Here is a 20897-nt window from a genome sequence, read left to right as displayed (position 1 = left end):
TGTAAATTATGGTGAAAAATAAGTATTTGGTCACCCACAAACCAGCAAGATTTCTGGCTCTCACAGAACTGTAAGCTCTTCTTTCCTCCACTCGTTACCTGTATTATTGGCACCTGTTTGAACCCGTTATCTGTATAAAAGACACCTGTCCACAGCCTCAAACAGGCACACTCCAAACTCAACGATGGCCAAGAACAAAGAGCTGTCGAAGGACACCAGGAAGAAAATTGTAGACCTCCACCAGGCTGGGAAGAGTGAATCTACAATAGGCAAGCAGATTGGTGTGAAAAAATCAACTGTGGGAAAAATTGTTAGAAAATGGAAGACATACATGATCATGAGAACGGTGAGCAAAAATCTCTGAACTACACGGAGGGACCTGATGAATGACCTGCAGAGAGCTGGGACCAAAGTAACAACGGCTACCATAAGTAACACACTACACCGAGAGGGACTCTAATCCTGCAGTGCCAGACGTGTCCCCCTGCTTAAGCCAGTACATGTCCAGGCCCATCTGAAGTTTGCCAGAGAGCATATGGATGATCCAGAAGAGGATTGGGACTAGGGCTGGGCGATATATCGAGTATGTACGATGTATCGTTATATTTTTTGAAACGATATGGAATGAGGCAATACCGTTTATATCGATACAGTAGTTTGATATGAGCACATCTGAAAAATAGCGGAGGTTGCAGTGTGAGCTGCTGCAGTGAAAGTAGCTAGGCTACGTAGTACAATTTGTCCTAAACATGACACAAGCTTATATTAATTGCGTCAAAATCACTTTGATAAAGTTAACAAGTTTAAGGCAGCTTGCCGCCCTGTCAAATGCTCTGACAGACACTGTTGCTGACTGACAGATATACTTGCGCTGTTTAATGCGTTTGAGATGTGGTGCTTTCCTCAGTGCTCAACTTACATTTCACAGGTATATTCTCCATCTGTAAATGTTAGAAAGTAAAGCAAATATGTCCATTTCACAACAAATATGTCCATGTCAGAAGAGGACGAGCTTCTGCAAGTGAATCTCCGCTAAAATTCATGCTTCCTTGAACGAGCGACGGCGCGCGCATGCGCGTGAATAGTACTACGTAGTACGCAATAATTCTGACTAAAATAAACATATTGCTAAAATATTTGTTGTTGGAGAAAATAAATGTGCCATATGTGGAATTTTAAACCTACAAGTATATATTTTTAGTGAAAGTGATTTATAATGGGGTAATCAAATGTAGGCTAATATAATTAGTTTGTGCTTTTGTTTTTGTTTTTTATTTAGCTTTTAGTCAATATAAAAACAAAAGCTTTTTGCACATAATATATTGCATAGCCTATATTATATTTGTTTTCATATCCTTCAATATCAACATTGTTTGTAGGATATCATTGGGCCGAATGTGAATATATATATATATATATATATATATATATATATATATATATATATATATATATTTTTTTTTTTTTTTTTTAAATATAAAGATTTTCTTTATCTAAATAGAAAACGTAGAAAGTACCGAGATATATATTGTATATCGCCATTTGACCAAAAAATATCGAGATATGATTTTTTGGCCATATCGCCCAGCCCTAATTGGGACAATATCATGTGCTCAGATGAAACCAAAATAGAACCTTTTCTATTTCTAAAAACTCAACTTGTCGTGTTTAGAGGAAGAAGAATGCAGAGTTGTGTCCCAAGAACGCCATCCCTACTGTGAAGCATGGGGGAGGAAACATCATGCTTTGGGGCTGTTTTTCTACAATGGGGAAATGAAAACTGATCCGTATTGAGGGAAGAAGGAACGGGGCCATGTATCGTGAGATTTTAAGCCAAAACCTCCTTTCATCAGTGAGAGCCTTGAAGATGAAACGGGGCTGGATCTTCCAGATCCCAAACACACCGCCCGGGCAACGAAGGAGTGGCTCCGTAAAAAGCATTTAAAGGTCCTGAAGTGGCCTATACGGTCTCCAGACCTCAACCCCATAGAAAATTTGTGGAGGGAGTTCCCGAAACATCACTGCTCTTGAGGAGATCTGGATGGAGGAATGGGCCAAAATACCAGCTACAGTGTGTGAAAACCTGGTGAAGACTTACAGGAAACGTTTGACCTCTGTCATTACCAACATGTTACAATGTTGCAAAGTAAGTTATGTTACAAAGTATTGAGTTGAACTTTTGTTATTGACCAAATACTTATTTTTCACCATAATTTACAAATAAATTCTTTAAAAATCCTACAATGTGATTTCCTGGATTTTGTGTCTCATAGTTAAAGTGTACCTATGATGAAAATTACAGACCTCTCTCATCATTCTAAGTAGGAGAACTTGCACAATCAGTGGCTGACTAAATACTTTTTGGCCCCACTGTATATAGTGAAAATCCACGTATCTATGGAGAAAATGAAATTTTGGAGCATTACTGTCACACATACCTGTTTAATGTTCTCGGCCAGGAATACAAAATAAACACTACAGAAGCCCAGCTGGGTCAAAACCAGAAAGAAATTCACCAGGTGCCTGTAAAAGATATTAATAATATATGATGAGACATAAATCAGGTGCAACAATGGTCAATTAAACAGTTTAGCGGGTTATACACAAAATATTTGAAGCAACTGACCAATAAGAATCAAGTATTCCAGAGAGACATGTACTTCATTTTTGTTAAATGTAAAGGGATAGTTCATCTAAAAATGGAAACTATTAAAACTATATAAATAGATTTAAATGAGAAAGGTTGTCTTGGCAGCTGATTGAAACAGCTAAAGTTGAAGTGCTAAAATTACTTACTAAAATAAAATTAATTAAAATATTTTAAAAAATACTATCAATTGAACTAAAATGTAAATATAAAAAAAATAAAATAATAAAAAAAAGTTAATGGTGTATAAAATTCTAAAAGAATAAGATCACATGCAATGGAAATTGTCTACTACATGCACTGTAAGCTATATAAAATGTTATTAAAATAAGTTGGAGTGCTAAAATTACTAACTAAAATAAATAATTTAGAAATATTTTTAACACTTTTTTTAAACTACTATAAATTTAACTAAATTAAAATAAAATCTAAAAATAAAAAGTAAAATGATACAAAATTAAGTTAATGGTATATAAAGTAAAAAAAAAAAACACAAAAATGTCACAATTTACTCAACCTCACGTTGTTCAAAACCCATATGACTTCCTTTTTTTCAAAATAAAATGACATTTAGAGACTACAATCTTTTCCATGAATAAAACCTGAAGCTTTCAAGCTTCGAAAGAGATGAAAAAGCACCATTAAGTGTCATAAAAAAATACTGAGGCAAAACAAGCTGTTCCAAAAAACAATCATATGGGGCTGTAAACGCATAAGGGTGAGTAAATAAGGACAGAAGTTCTGTTATACATACTATATGCAATGTAAGCTACATAAAATGTTATTAAAATATTTATATACTATTGTTAATAATTTTAATATCATTATTTCTTTTTTTCTAGCAGTAGTATCGTTAGTTTGATTTTTCAGCATGCATGATATTATCTTGCAACAATGACAATCCGAGGCAACATTTCCTGGTAAGACGGATCTTTTTAAGATTCAGGGCACAAGGTTTCTGTGTGTGTGTGGGACATCAGATCTGAAAACACCACTGCAGGCACTGTCCTGTCTCTCGCTGCACTCGAATGAATATATTCATTCCAGCACTGACGTTTGTCCTCTTGCCATCCCTCCCTTTCTATCAATATGCACACGAGTGGGGTGTAAGGCTGTCATGCCAATGAACTGCATGATGGGATAGCTTACCTCCCAAAATGAGCACATTTCCTGAGGCACTGGGAGGAACTGGTCTCCATGGCAACGGCGACCGTTTCACTGTAACCAAGGGGGGAACGCTTCATCCTGTTAGGGAACATGCAGGAATGAGACCAACTGAGAGTGGGAAACACGAAAACAAAAAACAGCTTTTGGTGCTATTCTAGGGTGGAAAATAATGAGGTCAAAACACTGTTCATCACACGTGATTTTTATATTTTATGTGCTTGTTGTTGGAGTTACTGGATTCAACTTTCAGGACAAAATTGCCTCCCAAAGCTAAATCTGACAATACTTCCCTGGTGAGGTCCTCGAAAAGAAACGAAAAGATTCATAAATTAGGTGAATTACTTTTTTTTTATCTTAAAAATGCTTAAATTTATTTTTAGTGCTTGAAAAAATTGTATTTGTGTTTTTTTTGTCTTTTACTCTGAGAGACCACAGCAGAGAGGGAGAGAGCGAGAGACTTTGCGTGTCTGCCTCATGAAAGCTCCACCCCCGTCAACAAACCGGTCCACCCCCTTGTGGTCAATAATGGTGTGTTCTATTATAGCCAACGAACCGACTCAAACCTCGGATTTTACGACACGTCCACACTTCAAGCGTTCTATTATGATTTGCGTGTCCGAGTCGGAGAAAAAAAATGGACGCCACCCAGAAAGCTGTTATAATGGTAGCACTGGCCGAGTACCAGGCACTTACATTAAAAAAAATATTATGACTACACCTTATCAAAACGCAGCCATTGCATTAGAAAATATTCACTTTATTTAATGTTTTTCATGTTAATCTTCTTTTAACAACGCTCGCAACGTTAGTAATTGCACTCACAACAACCGATTCCCATACCTACAGGGGACGCAGTAATACGAGTGATTATAATTGTCATTTAATATACCAAAGCGGTTCAAAAACAATGAAAACAATTCATTCTTACAGGTCACAGGGCGCAGCCATCTTGAATTCCGAAACGGAATTCTTGCTCGGTGTCCTCACGGTTGTCCGACGTCCGAGAGGTGAAATCAGAGGAAAGGGGGCGTGTTGCTAGGCAACGTCTGTTGTCCGATTCGGATCTCCGAGACGGATGAATAATAGAACGCACCATAATTTTCTTCAAATACGATCATTTTGAGCTTCTGGTACGATACTTGGATATTTCCAATTTGGCAACACTGCTCGCAGCAGTTTCTAGATGTAGACAGTCACAGAGGACAGAGTAACATGAGGACTATTCCACACCTGATAGCAGTCGGTCATTAGGCTCTAAACTATCTAAAAGAAAACAAACAAAAAAACTGTCTATCGTAGCCGAGGGCGAGGGGCTTGTCCTGAGAATTGGATCGTCTTCCATTGTGTGGAAGCATTTCGGGTTCAAGGCAAGTGACAAAACAAGAACAGGTCATATACAAAGAGTGTTGTAAAGTTGTGTTGGTGCCAAAAAGCAACACAACAAACTTCTTTAATAACTTCCATCCATCCATCCATCCATCCATCTTCTTCCGCTCATCCGGGGCCGGGTCGCGGGGGCAGCAGTCTAAGCAGAGATGCCCAGACTTCCCTCTCCCTAGACACTTCCTCCAGCTCTTCTGGGGGGACACCGAGGCGTTCCTAGGCAAGCCGGGAGACATAATCTCTCCAGCGTGTCCTAGGTCTTCCCCGGGGCCTCCGCCCAGTGGGACGTGCCCGGAACACCTCCCGGGGAGGCGTCCAGGAGGCATCCGGAACAGTTGCCCGAGCCACCTCAGCTGACCCCTCTCGATGTGGAGGAGCAGCGGCTCTACTCTGAGCTCCTCCCGAGTGGCCGAGCTTCTCACCCTATCTCTAAGGGATCGCCCAGCCACCTTGCGGAGAAAGCTCATTTCGGCTGCCTGTATCCGGGATCTTGTAGGAGGAGCCGTAAGGGGCCGGTGCAGAAAGGATCGGGCGGCAGTCGAAGGCAGGGGCCTCGGCGACCGGATCCCTGGACACGGAAACTAGCCTTAGGGACGTGGAACGTCTTTAATAAAAGACATGTGCCCAATAAACACGGTGACAAACGAAGGCTTCAAGTTGTTGCTCAACACTCCGGATAAACGATACGTGATCCCTTCGCGCAATTATTTTTCCAAGGTGGCACTACCTGCGATGTACAGAAAATGCAGAGGGATCTTGCCAATGTAATGTACTTTGCAACTACAACGGATCTGTGGTCAAGCAGGACAATGGATCCATACACAAGTTTGACAGTTTTACATTACATCGAAACCAAAACCAAACAGTTTTTACTCATGTTCTCAGACATAAGATTTAACTTAATTAAATCTTGAATATGATTGGGGTTGTTGATCAAATCTGGGGTTTAATTTCAAATATGATTTGTTCATGTTCTTCCTTAAGCAGCGATGAGAGATCCTCGGATTGACCGAGCAGTTTCTCTTATAGCTGGCGACGTAAAAAGCAGATAAAGGCACACAGAGACGTGAAGCTTCCAGAGCACACACACTGAAGACCGAGTGTCCCACAAGCTGGGGATCAAGGCAGGCAATGAGTGCACGAGTCCTGGAGCAGAGGGCGATTATCTCAGGTCCTGTCCGATGACAGAAAATCCCGACACCTCATCCCCACCTGGCAGGACACAGAAGTCCTCAAAACATCAAGAAATCCCTCAGCCCTCTATCAGTTTACCCTTGCACTTTCCAATGAAATGTATGTCAGCGTTTCCTTTGTGAAGCCAGTCCTCAACCTTTTCAGATCCTCCATCTTGAAAGTGAACGATGATGAGACAGACCTAACCCTGCACTATCAAGACAAAAATCCTGAGCTATCTGGATGAAAAATACAATGACCCTCTGACACAAGACCTGCTTGATATGGCTTCTGCGCTTGGTCCACGGTTCAAGCTGAGCTACGTCAGAGAGGACAATTTTGCAGCGATTCATGCCAGACTGACTTGGAGACGGAGAGGACTGTTGATGTCAGATACACAGAATGGATGATAAATGAATGATTTTAAGTGGATAAAAATATGAAATCCTTTGGTGTAATGTACTCTTTGGAAATGAGTGTTGAATAGGTTTAGATTATTAGAGCTCTTCATTATTCATATCTTTTTTACTACAGTCTTCAAAAAGATGGGGGCAACTGATCCCTGTGGTGAGACTGCGGGGAATGCAGCCAAAACATTAAAGAAAAAGACCTCGGGAGTTCCTTAAAGGTGCATTATGCAACATTTCATGTTAAAAATACATATTTTTCTAATTCTAAAAATTAGAATTTTTCTAATTCTAATTGCCTGATGAGCTGAATGAGCCCTTCTCTGATCACTGTGATTGAAATAAATAAGATGGATTCGGGACAGAGTTTGAGACTGGGCATGACGTCATGCGCGTTCACGCTCGCCTGGTTTGTGTATTCACCGCCTTTCTCCGTATCAGAGACGACAACTCGAACGACAAAACTTTAGTCAACTTTCGACAAGTAGAAGATGGATTCAAAGAGACCGGCTTGTAGTTCATTCCAAACCTCAACGCAAACTCCTCGTAAGACAAAGAAAATAAAACTGTTATTTATTTAAAACTGCCAGTCGTCGGAATAAGACGAGAGTCAACATCAGGAACGCTTTCAACAAACGGAGAGATCTCCGGTCTGCTCTAGGGCTCAAACAGATCCTATAGGCCCACAAAGTAATAACTTATATTGTTCATGAACGTGTTTCCATAATAATACAATCATAAGTGGATACAGTAAACACATAGGACAATTCAGCATGGCCTCAAGCCAGAAACCTATAAACTAGTCTTTTCTGCATAGTTTCATACCTTGAAATGTTCTCATTTGGTTACATTCTGTTACGGAATATTTTTTTAAAAAAATTTTATTGATAGTATATTATGAGTTGTATTCACATCCATTATGCAAGCACAATGCAAGTTGATATTTTGCTTCTTAAAATATCTTTACACAATGTAAAATAGTGCCCTGTTGAAGTTTTGCTACATTTTCTTTATTTTTATTTGCTCTTTAAGGAGATGCACTGAATTGGGAAATAAGACCGATTTTATTTTGATGCACAGATTTGTACATTAGCAGGAATGTAGCATAATATAGATGTGAAAGCAGTTATAGTTAGCCTATGTGACAATAACATTTGTTTTGGTTAAAATCAACAAACAATCGTGATGATTAATCGTGATCTCAATATTGATGAAAATAAGCATGATTATCATTTTGGCAATAATCGTGCAGCCCTACATTATACTTCATTTTAGACAAAACATCCATGTTTCGGTCGTGATGGCACATTTTCTGTAGTGACAGTAATGACCAAAACAATAATGACGTTTCAGTAGTGACAATTTTAAGATACTTTTGAGCCTAAATCAAAGATGCTAATCAGCACATGGCTACCTAAGCACAGTTCTGAACATTTGTACACACATTAAAACTACATTTTATGGAATTACACCCAAAAAAAGTTTGCACAATTGCAGAAAAAAAGCTTTGTTTGGTAGTGACATCCCTTAATGTTACACAGATTTTAAGACTTTTCAACACATTTCCCTCAAAATGATGGTACATTTTAGGGGTTAGGGTTCAGGACAGCCACCTCCATACTGAAAGTAACCAATAAATGGTGGTTTTTTTTATATATTAAGCTTAATTAGATTTTAAATATCATTGTGGGATTCAGTAGATAATAGAAGGATCTTAGTAAATATCTAAACTTTGAACACTTAAATGCTTTTTAAATATGTTTTTTGGTTGTCGGTTTGCACCAAATCTGTAGAATGGCCCATATACACTTTGCATGTGTGTGTATATATACACTGCAGTACATCGATGAAGCTGAAGTTGAACTGTAATACTGGCACACTTTGTAAAAGCACCCTGCCCACATGTGACTGATGCAGTATTCTGCCGCTTCCTGTACTCAGGCCCCAGGGAGAGCCCTTTGAACGTGTTTAAAGCTGGAATGCATGCAAGAAGTTGCGTTTTTTAAAGTGTGAACACACCGACTGATATGCAGACTGTCCATACGCTAACAGCTGCAACATTCAGAATACAAAATACAGTAAGCTTTAAATGTACGCACACTTCTAGATTTACAAACTACCCAAGCCACTCACTTGAGATTGGTTTTTAGGTCGTCACTTCCATTGGGGAATATTTCAAATGACACACATGATCACGGGAATCGCTTTAATGTCAAAATCTCACTGCACGCACGCACGCTTGCTTGCTTGTTTTGTTGATTTTCCAGCTTGTTTTGTTGATTTTTCAGCTTTGGTTTTCCACCACCAGTATCAGTATCAAACATCCGTTTCAAAGAAAAGAGGGACATCTCTCACATGTGCTCCAGCCACAATTATCTAAAAGTCACCTTTGGTCACATGAAATGAGTGACTTTATCTAAAGTCTTAGATGAACACCTGCTATGTGTGAAATTAATATTTCGGGGGTTATTGTTGTCTATTAACCTGGTTAAATAAACAAAAACAGGGAAAAAAAGGCCCATTTACATCAAGAACGATATCTATAAAGTATAATTAAACTATAACAATACTACCAGCATCCACACAACGTAAGATATTGTTTTGTTTATTATAAGCACATGCTGCCATATTAAAGGTAGGCTATGCTATGTAACAAAATAACAAAAATAAACAAAATAAATTGAATAATGAAATAACACTTCACAATATATAATGCTTTACAGTCAACTCTGTTACATATGGACATTAATCTGTTCAATAAAACTAATAATTCATTCATTCAGTAACGAAGCAAGTGGCCGTATTCATGATTTCCTTCGTTACGATTCGTTCAAAGCCACAGATTCATTCATTAAATAATTTCGTAGCAAAATAAAGCAAAAAATAATGACATTACGGCTTCATTTAAAATGACCTTTTTCGAACCCCAGTTTAGGAACCCATGACCTGCACCTTAAATCTGAAATGTGCTGAGCTGAAATGTGATTGGCTGTGGAGACTGAAGCGGTGGACTGTGATTGGTGGATTCTTACCGCTCACTGAGCTGATGGCTGCAGTTGACCAGGATCTGCATGCAGTGAAGACACACCACACCCATCAGTACCAGACTAACCGGACCGAGCTTGAGGAAAAACAGAGGACCATGTTCAGTCTAATGCGTTTCAGACACTTAAAACACATCAAACGATTTAAAAACATAATATCTGTTATTAGTGACCAAATGTAATGTCTTCCAGAGCAATAAAATCCTTATCGCTAACGTTCTCTCAACATGAACTTTGTCTACATACTGTACAAAAGCTTTATGACAGCAATAAAATGTGTGGACTGACATTCTTACAAACCAATTTGGCAGTCAGCACACAGTCACACAGTTTAGTTTGTAAACCAGTCTGACTAGTTTTTTTTTTAACCCGTCCCCCATTAAACAGTATCCGGGTATGAGTGTGAAAACAAACAAATCTAATTACAGGGGCAATAAAGCCTCGATTGTTTTGTCTTTTGGCAACAACAAATGCATGTAAATGCTCCCGTAAAGAATGTTTTTACAGTCTGCAAGTCAGTTTTCCTGGCGTACTTCCAATGATCTGTTTTTTACTAACAGTCTGAAGCTTCAGATTGAGGCTCGGTTTCAGAAGTAGCAAAGAAATGGTCTGTATGTGACAGAAACTAATCAAGACCGGGTTTATCGTTCATAGAAGAAGCGGAGATGGTACGTACCACTATCCCAGCATTCTTCACTGCCAGAGGAAGCCCAAGCAACCCTGTGCCGATGTTCCCCTTTAAAAAATGCAGCAAGGTTTGAGTAAACCTGAGGAATAGAGAAAACATATATTATGTAATACAAGAGTATGCTGTTTATACATACACACATAGAATTTTTGTTACAGATAAAATTACTGTTTGCAAAACAAACGCCTAATGTGTGTCAAAACTACAAAAGACACCCTGGCTGTGACTCACGTGATTCCTCGCGGCAGATGTTCTGAATCTTCATCGACGTCTGCGTCCTCTTCCTCGCCTCCTGCTTCCTCCATCAGAGGAGTCATCACCTCCATGTCTGCTCAGGATCATATTTAATACAACTAGAGTTACAAAACGCACCGGTAAGATCTTATGCAGTAATAATAAGCATAGGTTTTATTTATGAAGTGCCTTTCCCAAGCTCACTGTACAGGGAAATAATAAAGTAGACATGGAAATGGCATCAAACAAACATTTATACATACAGTGCTGTGTAGATTATTTACAAATTGCAGTTTATTACTGAATACAAATTACATGATAAAATCATGTGTTTATGTAATCTACACATTTTAGGTAATGTAATCTGACTACTTTTTAAGAGAAAGAAAAAAAATATTGTAAGTGTGTATGTAATCTACACAATTTAGGTAATGTAATCTGACTACTTTTTTAACAGAAAGAAAAAAAGATTTTTAGTGTGTATGTAATCTACACATTTAGGTAATGTAATCTGACTACTTTTCTAAGAGAAAGAAAGTGTGTATGTAATCTACACATTTAGGTAATGTAATCTGACTACTTTTCTAAGAGAAAGAAAGTGTGTATGTAATCTACACATTTAGGAAATGTAATCCGACTACTTTTTTAAGAGAAAGAAAGTGTGTTTGTAATCTACACAATTTAGGTAATTTAATCTGACTACTTTTTTAAGAGAAAGAACAAAAGATTCCTAGTGTGTATGTAATCTACACATTTTAGGTAATGTAATCTGACTACTTTTTTAACAGAAAGAAAAAAAGATTTTTAGTGTGTATGTAATCTACACATTTAGGTAATGTAATCTGACTACTTTTCTAAGAGAAAGAAAGTGTGTATGTAATCTACACATTTAGGAAATGTAATCCGACTACTTTTTTAAGAGAAAGAAAGTGTGTTTGTAATCTACACAATTTAGGTAATTTAATCTGACTACTTTTTTAAGAGAAAGAACAAAAGATTCCTAGTGTGTATGTAATCTACACATTTTAGGTAATGTAATCTGACTACTTTTTTAACAGAAAGAAAAAAAGATTTTTAGTGTGTATGTAATCTACACATTTAGGTAATGTAATCTGACTACTTTTCTAAGAGAAAGAAAGTGTGTATGTAATCTACACATTTAGGTAATGTAATCTGACTACTTTTCTAAGAGAAAGAAAGTGTGTATGTAATCTACACATTTAGGAAATGTAATCCGACTACTTTTTTAAGAGAAAGAAAGTGTGTTTGTAATCTACACAATTTAGGTAATTTAATCTGACTACTTTTTTAAGAGAAAGAACAAAAGATTCCTAGTGTGTATGTAATCTACACATTTTAGGTAATGTAATCTGACTACTTTTTTAAGAGAAAGAAAAAAGACTTTTAGTGTGTATGTTATCTACACATTTTAGGTAATGTACTCTGACTACTTTTCTAAGAGAAAGAAAGTGTGTATGTAATCTACACATTTAGGAAATGTAATCTGACTACTTTTTTAAGAGAAAGAAAGTGTGTATGTAATCTACACAATTTAGGTAATGTAATCTGACTACTTTTTTTAAGAGAAAGAACAAAATATTCTTAGTGTGTATATAATCTACACATTTTAGGTAATGTAATCTGACTACTTTTTTAAGAGAAAGAAAAAAAAGATTCTTAGGGTGCTTTCACACCTGCCTCATTTATGTAATCTATTTTAGGTAATGTAATCTGACTACTTTTTTTGGTTTTGGGAAGGAACTGCAGGGGTTCATACATTGATGAAAAGCTATTAACTAACTAGTATTAACTAAGTGATTTTGTTGAAATAAAACAAAAAAATATTGATAAAATATTTTATTTGTTAATGCTGTGTGGCCTCTCAATTTCCCATGTATTTAAAGTCACCTAACTAGTGGCCTTTCTGTGTGTGTAAATCCACAAAACTGGAAGACTTTCTGTACGTATACAAGCAATAGGTTTGTTCAGAACTTAATTTAATAGATAAAAAACAATAACTAAGCAGAATCAATGAATTATGAATAATTTACTGCCATTTTGTGAATATTAAGTAATTATGTAATCAATAAAAAAGTAACTGTAGTCTGTTTATGAGTATTTTAAAACGTAATATTATTTAATTACTTCATTTTTTTGGAATCTAATCCAGATTACATGTAATCAGTTACTACCCAGCAATATATTAACACACAAACATGTTATATATTTAGACACACACACAAATGTTTAATTAATGGCCTAATTAAAATGAATGTAGTTCACGCATTTAAAAAGGCCTGCATTAAAAACAGCAGCCTGATGCTTTGTTCAGTTAATAAAGAAACACACGAATCTATCTATCTATCTATCTATCTGCTTGTGGTTTGATTATTTGTTCTTATTTCATTTGACAGAAGTCCGTTTTTCCTTGAACAAAGCACATACTGAACCGTACAAAAACCGTGACCCTAAAACTAAAAAAAACGAACCGTGAGTAATTTGCACCATTACACTGTTTCTATCTATCTTTAAAAAGTTCCATTAATATATATTTTTATATAAAATGAAGACCAAATTTCTAGTGTGTCTGTTTGTGTTTCTCTTCTGGATGATATTGATTTAATGCACTAACATAAAAAGCATCCCAATAACACACACACATAGATTAGATCAGATTAATTTGTTCGATTAAAGCAATGCTTCAGGCAGAGAGAGAAAGGGCCAGCGACACACAGATGGTTCAGTGTCATCTGTGGTGTAACACACACATTATTACCTAGTTGTTCAGCTGATACCATCTTCTGCTGCTCATCTGGAGGATGTTTATCCACACACACTGAAGCTGATTATCTTACGGCCACGTGTTGTGTGCTCTGATGAGCTGGCACATGGAATCAGCTGTAGACCCAATAAAAAAATGACATTCATTAGACTCAAAAGAAGATGTAAACACATCTCAAACTCAGAATGCTTCATTTGTCTGTTGTTACACACTATTGTGACCTTTGTCAATGTCATGCTGTAATTACAACTATAAATGTCAAAACAATGTGTTCTTGTTAAGCAGCCATGAGCATATTCCCTGCAGAAATACTGTGCAGACAGACTTATGTTTGGACACACCTAATATTTACCTTATGTATGTACTGTAAGTTATCGATAACTATTATACTAAAAACAATGAGCAACATGTAAAATGCAATAACGTATTTGTAACATTTGCTTACAGAATAGTTTTAATAGAATAAGTGCCGACTAAAAACGAAAATTTTATTTATTTTTTAGATTTCAATTTAAAATTATATACACGCACACAAATACATAACATGCATACATAAACACGCACATATAAACCTATACTTTTAACTTTATAACGATATACAATAATATATCTGCTCAACAATAACTTTAAATTAAAAAAATAAAGCAATATAAAGAGCTAAGTATTGATTATGTAGTGCATTAAGCAGTTTAAAGTGATGAGTTGTGTAGTCGAAGTGGTGGCGACTCACCGACGGAGCGCAGAAATCTCAGCCGCTCCTCTGTTGCTCTCTCCGGCTTCATGCGCGACCATCACCGGGCCAGTAATGGATCCCGTATCCCGGTATCCGCTCCGAACAACCCGCGACACGACGACTCAAGCAAACAGTGATGACATGCCATTGGAAAAGAGCTACCAGTCAATGAAGATGTGCCCTGCTGGAGATTTCTTCCACACGGACGGTGAACATCATCACAAGATCTCACACACAAACTCAACTGTGCGGTGAACGTCACCGTCGTCACAGTGCAACTCCTTAAAGGGGCCGCGACAGAAATCACAGACACCGGATACGGCCAGGACTCGAGTTTGATTAGTAGTTAGCTTTAGCAGATAGTAAATAATAATACAGCCTACATTTCTTCCCCAAAATACAAACTTTAAATATTCAACTATGGCATCATTGTTGATGTTTCACAAGAGGTTGATTTTTAATTCTATTTCTAACCAAGGCTGCTTGTTGAGAGCTATGTGGTATTCCCATGATAACAATAAAAAAATATATATAAAACAGTCATCATTTTGTATGCATAACATTTGCATAATGCATAATAATACAATACTGGCTGCTTTCTTCATATTGATTCATCAATATGGGCCAGCTACATAATTTATATTTCATATTGAGTGAATTCCAAAAGATGCAAATTTAAATAGTTGTAAACTTAAATTTGGTTGCCTACAACTAAAGTTCTCTTCTGGCACACCGAAAAATGTTTTTTGTTTGTTTAATGCAGCCAGAAGACATGATCAGGGCTGCGTCTAAAATCTCATAGTTAGCCTACTTCGCGACCGCTACAACATTATATTCTAGTATAGTATCATGTAGTATGAATGTAATGTGGACGTACTACATTCGCCATGTTGTCATTATCATGTGACCTACACTGTAAAAAAAAATATTTTCAAGATTTGTTATCACAACATTTTTTCTTTTGTCAAATAAACTTAAATAATTTATTTAGTTCAGATAATTTATTATTTTGAGTTTCTGATGATTAAATCATTCTCCTTCAATGTATCTCACTTTTTCCTGTTCAATCAACTTAAAATTTTAAGGCAAGCAGGTTACTCAATTTTTTTTACAGTGCAGCGTCAGTTACTGTTGCTTCACTCACGCCATTCACAAATTCTGTCCAGTGGCCTCATGGGATAGTAAGTGTCCATATGCACTAAGAATCACACACTTCAGAATCTCACTGGAAGTTGGTCAGGGGTTATTCTCACCTAGTCTTTTACTGTGTATGAATTCGACGTACTATTATTGTCAAACTCTTTTTTAGCTAAGACTTTCGGATGTGGCCATAGTTTAGTGCTGTTTACTGTCTACGGGAGACTTTATTTGCAAAAAATGCAAAGTATTGTGGGGAAAAAAAACCAATACTTTTTCGTGAAAAACCCGAAAGGTTTTGAGAGCGGATGCAAAGTTTCTAGGGGGAACGAAATACTTTTGCGAGAGAGAGCTACAGTATACGAAGAGGATTCTGTGTAAGGTCAGCGCTTTGAGGAAGGTTTGGGAAGAGAAGGGAAAAAAAAACACTCATACTTATAATGGAACTATATAGACTTCTAGAATTTTTTTATGCTTATTGACAGGGATGTTTGGTGGTATGTTGGTTGGAGACAGAGGTTATCCTTGTCAGCGATTTTTAATGCACAAGGCAGCAGCAATTCAACATGTCCCACAGCAAAACCGGGGTCAGAATGGAGAATACCTTTGGCATTCTGAAGGCTCAATTTAATTGTCTGTGTGGCCTGAGAGCATTTCACCACTGAGAGCATCCCAGATAGTGTCTGCATGTGCAATACTGCACAATATAGCCACCAAAGCACCAACTCCCCCCTGATGAAACTGACCCCATTGCCATGGACTTTCAAGCTGGCAGAGCACTCAGAGACGCAACAACAGCACAGCATTTCAGTTGATTTCTAATATACACGTGAGTCCCAGTGTTTTGATCAGAGCCAGACAGTAACGGAGCACTAAAGTACAATTTTGAGGGATCTGTACTTTACTCGAGTATCATTTTTGGGGAGTACTCATGACTTTACTCAAGTACATTTGAGAAGCAAATATTGTACTCTTTACTCCACTACATTTCTATCCATGACCGTGAGTACTCGTTACTACTTAAAAAAAAAAAGAAGAAAAATCTCGGACACCCTCAATTTGTTGTTTCCCTCTCAAACGTGATTGGATTGTGCAGGCGCCACTGATTGGGTCAGCCTATTAGCAATCACCTTCAGCTTTCTGTCAATTTCAAGTCAACTCCATGGTCAGATTTAGATAAGAGACGAAACAATGGATGAAGACACGGCAGGTCCATCCCGGGAATGTGCCGACCCGTGGCCCGACTATTTCAAATTTTCGGAATTTTCCGAAATGTATTAAATGTTAAATAAAGCAATGAAAATGACTTGATTTTACTTTCAATTCCTTTTACATTCTCCAAGGTATTGACATTAACATTTTTCATAACTCCATGTAGGACGTTTCTGTCCATACTTCTAAGCACTGTGGCAGTAATAATGCAATATTTAGAAAATGTACTCTTGTACTCTTGATACTCAAGTACTTTTAAAAACGAGTACTTGAGTACTTTTACTCAAGTAGACATCTGACTGTAGTACTTTTACTTGTACTTGAGTAAAATTTAGCAAGGGCTATCTGTACTTTTACTCAAGCCTAGCCTAGTTCACACTACATGATTTTAAAACGTCGGGCTGAACTGTGCGGTTCACACTACATGACTTGCTCTCAGTGAAATCAGTTGTTTAGCTGTTCACACCACACAACACAACGTGATTGATCCACAACAGGAGGTAACTCACTACACGAGTTGACAACACATAGAGATACAACCACGATCGGATGATAAGAGCAAATCATTTTTGGCTCTAATGAGAGCTGTTTCAGTACTATGGTACGGTCTAAATCCTGAAAATAATCAAATAAATAACGAGTTGACAACTCTGTCACCCAACGATTCTATCTTGTCTACAAACCACGTTTTGTCACGAAAAACCAGCAATAAAACGAACCAGAAATGACGAGAAACAGAACGTGCACAACACGTGAATATGGACGTCAGACAGAAACACTGTTGCTGCACACTGTTTGCGCAACGATCTGCTCTGAGAAAAAAATGCAAAAAAAAAAATATATATATATATATATATATATAAAAACTAAGATTTTTTCAACGCATGGGTTTCCTCAACCCATGCGTTGCTATGATTGGCTGTACTCATGACATCACTGAGATTGAGTCGCGCGACGATTGAGTTTTCGCTGCGTTGTTGGCTCTTTCAACAGATTGGCAAGCGTTCATCGTCCGCTAATCGTCCGCTAATCCCCCGCGATTTGCACGTGATAACACCCTGACCTGTCGGCGAGCTCAACGATTTGCAAATCGTGCATATCGGGCTTAAAATCCTGTAGTGTGAACTTGGCTTCAAGTAATAAAGCTGTGTAGTTTCATCTTATAGTCCAGCTCCAGATTTCTTTTCTAGAGGGCTCTGGTGGTGTCCGTTTCCACCTAAAGTAGTAACAGACTGGTTATAATTTTATTGTATACAGTTGAAACTTTGCACTGCTCTTTTTCTCTGGCCTTGAAAGGCGTGATGAGAAATCCTAACACAACAGACATCAGAAACCTTTTCTTCTTCATTAGAATATGTTCCAACAAAACACATTTACCTCTGCTGTCTCTAGTCTGAGCAAACTGATAGTGTCTCCTCATCACAAGCTTCCCCCTATTAACCAAATAAGGCCATGCAATAAGGCAATAGCATGTCCTCATGTTCTATGCTTAACCTCTGTATGGGATTCTGTAGGTGTGTGTGCTGGCTACGACAAGGAAGATGAACTTCCCCCAGCTGAAAACACATGAAGTCATTATTGCTTGCATTTTAGAGTTAAGTTTTACAAAGGATCAACTGTTTATGTACACATACGTACCCTGTATAAATGTAGCCTGTTTGGTGGAGCCAGCACCTGGATATGAAGATGCAATTCCATGATGGGTCGACCCTGGTTACTGGTCCTCTGCAACAGTGTATTTTTATTATTTCATATTCAATATGTAATATGCTGACGTTATGAGTTTTCAATCGGTTTTATCCTCGTTGTGACCCAATAAAAATGACTGTGTAAAAACGTACGCATTTACAACATCAGTTATTTTCTGCCAGCAATTCTCCCGAGCTTTGGCTGCTGCAAGGGTGTTGCTTTTTGTGGTTAAAGGGATACTCCACTTTTTTTTTTTTTTGGAAATAGGCTCATTTTACAACTCCCCCAGAGTTAAACAGTTGGGTTTTACCATTTTCGAATCCATTCAGCCAATTTTCTGATATTTAAAAGAATATCAGTAACCAGACAGTTTCTGGTCTCATTGACTTCCATAGTATATGTAAAAGTAAGAGTTGTAAAATGAGCCTATTTCCAAAAAAAAAAGAGTGAAGTATCCCTTTAAAATACACTTAAACTCGTCATATTTGCTCATAATAATTTCTTGTTTTTTTACTGAGAAATAGACGCACCTGCTTTTTTCCACGTTGAATGCTATTGGCTGTGTGTAGCAAAGGTGTTGCCTTTATGTGCACGCGAATAACACTTAATTATTGATTCAGGGTTTAAACCTGGGTTGAGAGAGAAAGTTGTTAACCAGCATTAAAAAAACATATTAACCCAGTTTGGATTTGTTTGGTGTTGTCAACCTGAAACGTACTTTTCTTCAACTCGTTTTGTGCAACAAACCACTGGCTTGCGATTTGTCAATTGATACTGAAGACCTTGATAAACTGGTTCAGGTGTGTTAGATTAGGGTTGGAGCTCAACTCTGCAGGACATTGGCTGTGCAAAAAATCTCCAGTCAAACCACTACTCCAGTAGAGCACTATATAGTGAGCTCAATAGAAACACCACTTTCGGACACTACTCTATCGTCTCTCCACGCCGTTGATTACGTCATTGCTGTCGCCCGTTCGCCATTTTTACGATCAGCGCAATGCATGATGGTATGTAGGGCTTGGGTTAGTGACCATCGGTTGTACACTACTTTTCAAAATGCATTCTGGGATACATTAAGTGGACTATAAAGGGTATAATAATCATCACTATACATTCGGACAGAACTACAAAATGGCGAGCTCACAATATAGTCCACAATATAGTGAGTAGTAGGAGATTTTGGACACAGCCATTGGGAGAGTAGAAGGCTTGAAGACCTCTGCCCTACACCAGGGTGTCCAGGCCACCGTCCTGCAAAGTTTAGTTCCAACCCCAATTAAACTCACCTGAACAAGGGCTGAATCCAAAATTGCCCACTAAACCCTCAATCACTATTACCTACGTTAGTCCACTAATACAGTTCACTAGATTTCAGACCTGATTCGGATTCAGGTCTTACTAAGCATACTCCTAAGAAACTTCCAAACAGGTGTGTTGCGGCAATTGGTGGCTAAACACTGCAGGACAGTGAGTTTAGCCACCCCTGCCATACACCGTTCATCCCTTTGAAGGGGGCGTAGGGTTTGAGCCCTTCAGAAGGAAACACAGGATATTTCAGCGCCTCAGGCTGTAAAGCTCTTGAGCAAAAAACTAATGAGAAGAATTTGAACTTGGAACTTCTCAAACTTAGGCTAAAACATCACAACACGGAGACTTATTAAAAGCATTGAAGCAGTCAGCGTGGCTTTAAACTTCTTTATTAATATTTTAACTGCGGTTACATCATTAAAAGTTTTAAGGCACATTCTTAGATCCAAGTCCTGCTGGAATACATTTTAAAATAAGAGTATGTTTGCCGCTGGGATTGTATATCACAGATGTGTCATAAAAACATGCACTCAATGGTGCATTTGCTCACACACACACGCATGGTTTAACCAAAACACATCGGCAACTGACTGTTAAGAGGCATTCGGTAATGAGCATTTAGAAGTGTAAACATTCATTTCTGTCATTGGTTTCATGTGACATCCATCAAAGTTAATTTGTGACATGTCCACAGGATCTGTGTGTGTGCATAAGCATGCATGCTACAGACATTCTTCAGTCACTTCTCATTTGTACTGACTTGTAACTCTGAGCACAGAGGCATCAGGTCTGACCCTGTTCCCGGGTCAGTCTGAGTCTGCTGCATCTCAGGTGCTTTGGCATGAAGCTGGAACCCTGTAAATGCATTTAGAGCCAACATGGCCATGGCATCAGGCACGGACGCTGGTGGCTGGGAGAGGCGCTCTTGCTGGAAGCCAAAGCGGAAGACTCCATTAATACACTCCAAACGTGGCACTGGAAACCTCTCCTTTATCAATCCATTCATCCTTATGATTGTGTCCAATTGGGAAAAAACAAGGGAAAACGAAAGAGACATGACAAGGACAGGGGGATTTGGCTATTTGGAGTCTTTTTACTCGATGGCTCCGGGTCTGGTCGCCACGTAGACGAAGAGGACGATGAGCAGCACGAGCACGACGAGCGTCGGTAGAACGATGGTCGTCACCTGCTCCCTGGCCTCATGCATGGCCTGCTTGCGCTCCTTTTTGTCTTTCCACGACTCCTTCTTCGGCTTGCCCTTTAACTGCCGCATGGCTCAGTGCCTTTCCACAC

General features: G+C 38.1%; 1 protein-coding gene across 1 annotated transcript in view; it reads right to left on the bottom strand.

Annotated features, from left to right (window-relative positions):
* Positions 1-14531, bottom strand: part of slc36a4 (solute carrier family 36 member 4) — a 45370-nt gene extending 30839 nt beyond the window's left edge. The window contains exons 1-7 of the mRNA XM_039660131.2: positions 14256-14531; positions 13520-13641; positions 10741-10837; positions 10498-10588; positions 9810-9898; positions 3797-3892; positions 2439-2523 (exon numbers count right to left, since the gene is read on the bottom strand). Of these exons, the coding sequence (XP_039516065.2) occupies positions 2439-2523; positions 3797-3892; positions 9810-9898; positions 10498-10588; positions 10741-10837; positions 13520-13541 (480 nt within the window). The 5' untranslated portion in view covers positions 13542-13641; positions 14256-14531. The remainder of the gene's footprint in view (positions 1-2438; positions 2524-3796; positions 3893-9809; positions 9899-10497; positions 10589-10740; positions 10838-13519; positions 13642-14255) is intronic.
* Between the last annotated feature and the right edge of the window lie 6366 nt (positions 14532-20897).

The sequence above is a fragment of the Pimephales promelas genome, chromosome 16 (genome assembly GCF_988280905.1).
Source record: "Pimephales promelas chromosome 16, fPimPro1.hap1.1, whole genome shotgun sequence".
NCBI lineage: Eukaryota > Metazoa > Chordata > Actinopteri > Cypriniformes > Leuciscidae > Pimephales > Pimephales promelas.
The sequence above is the reverse complement of the archived record's forward strand: the minus strand, read 5'-3'. Positions and strand labels throughout refer to the sequence as shown.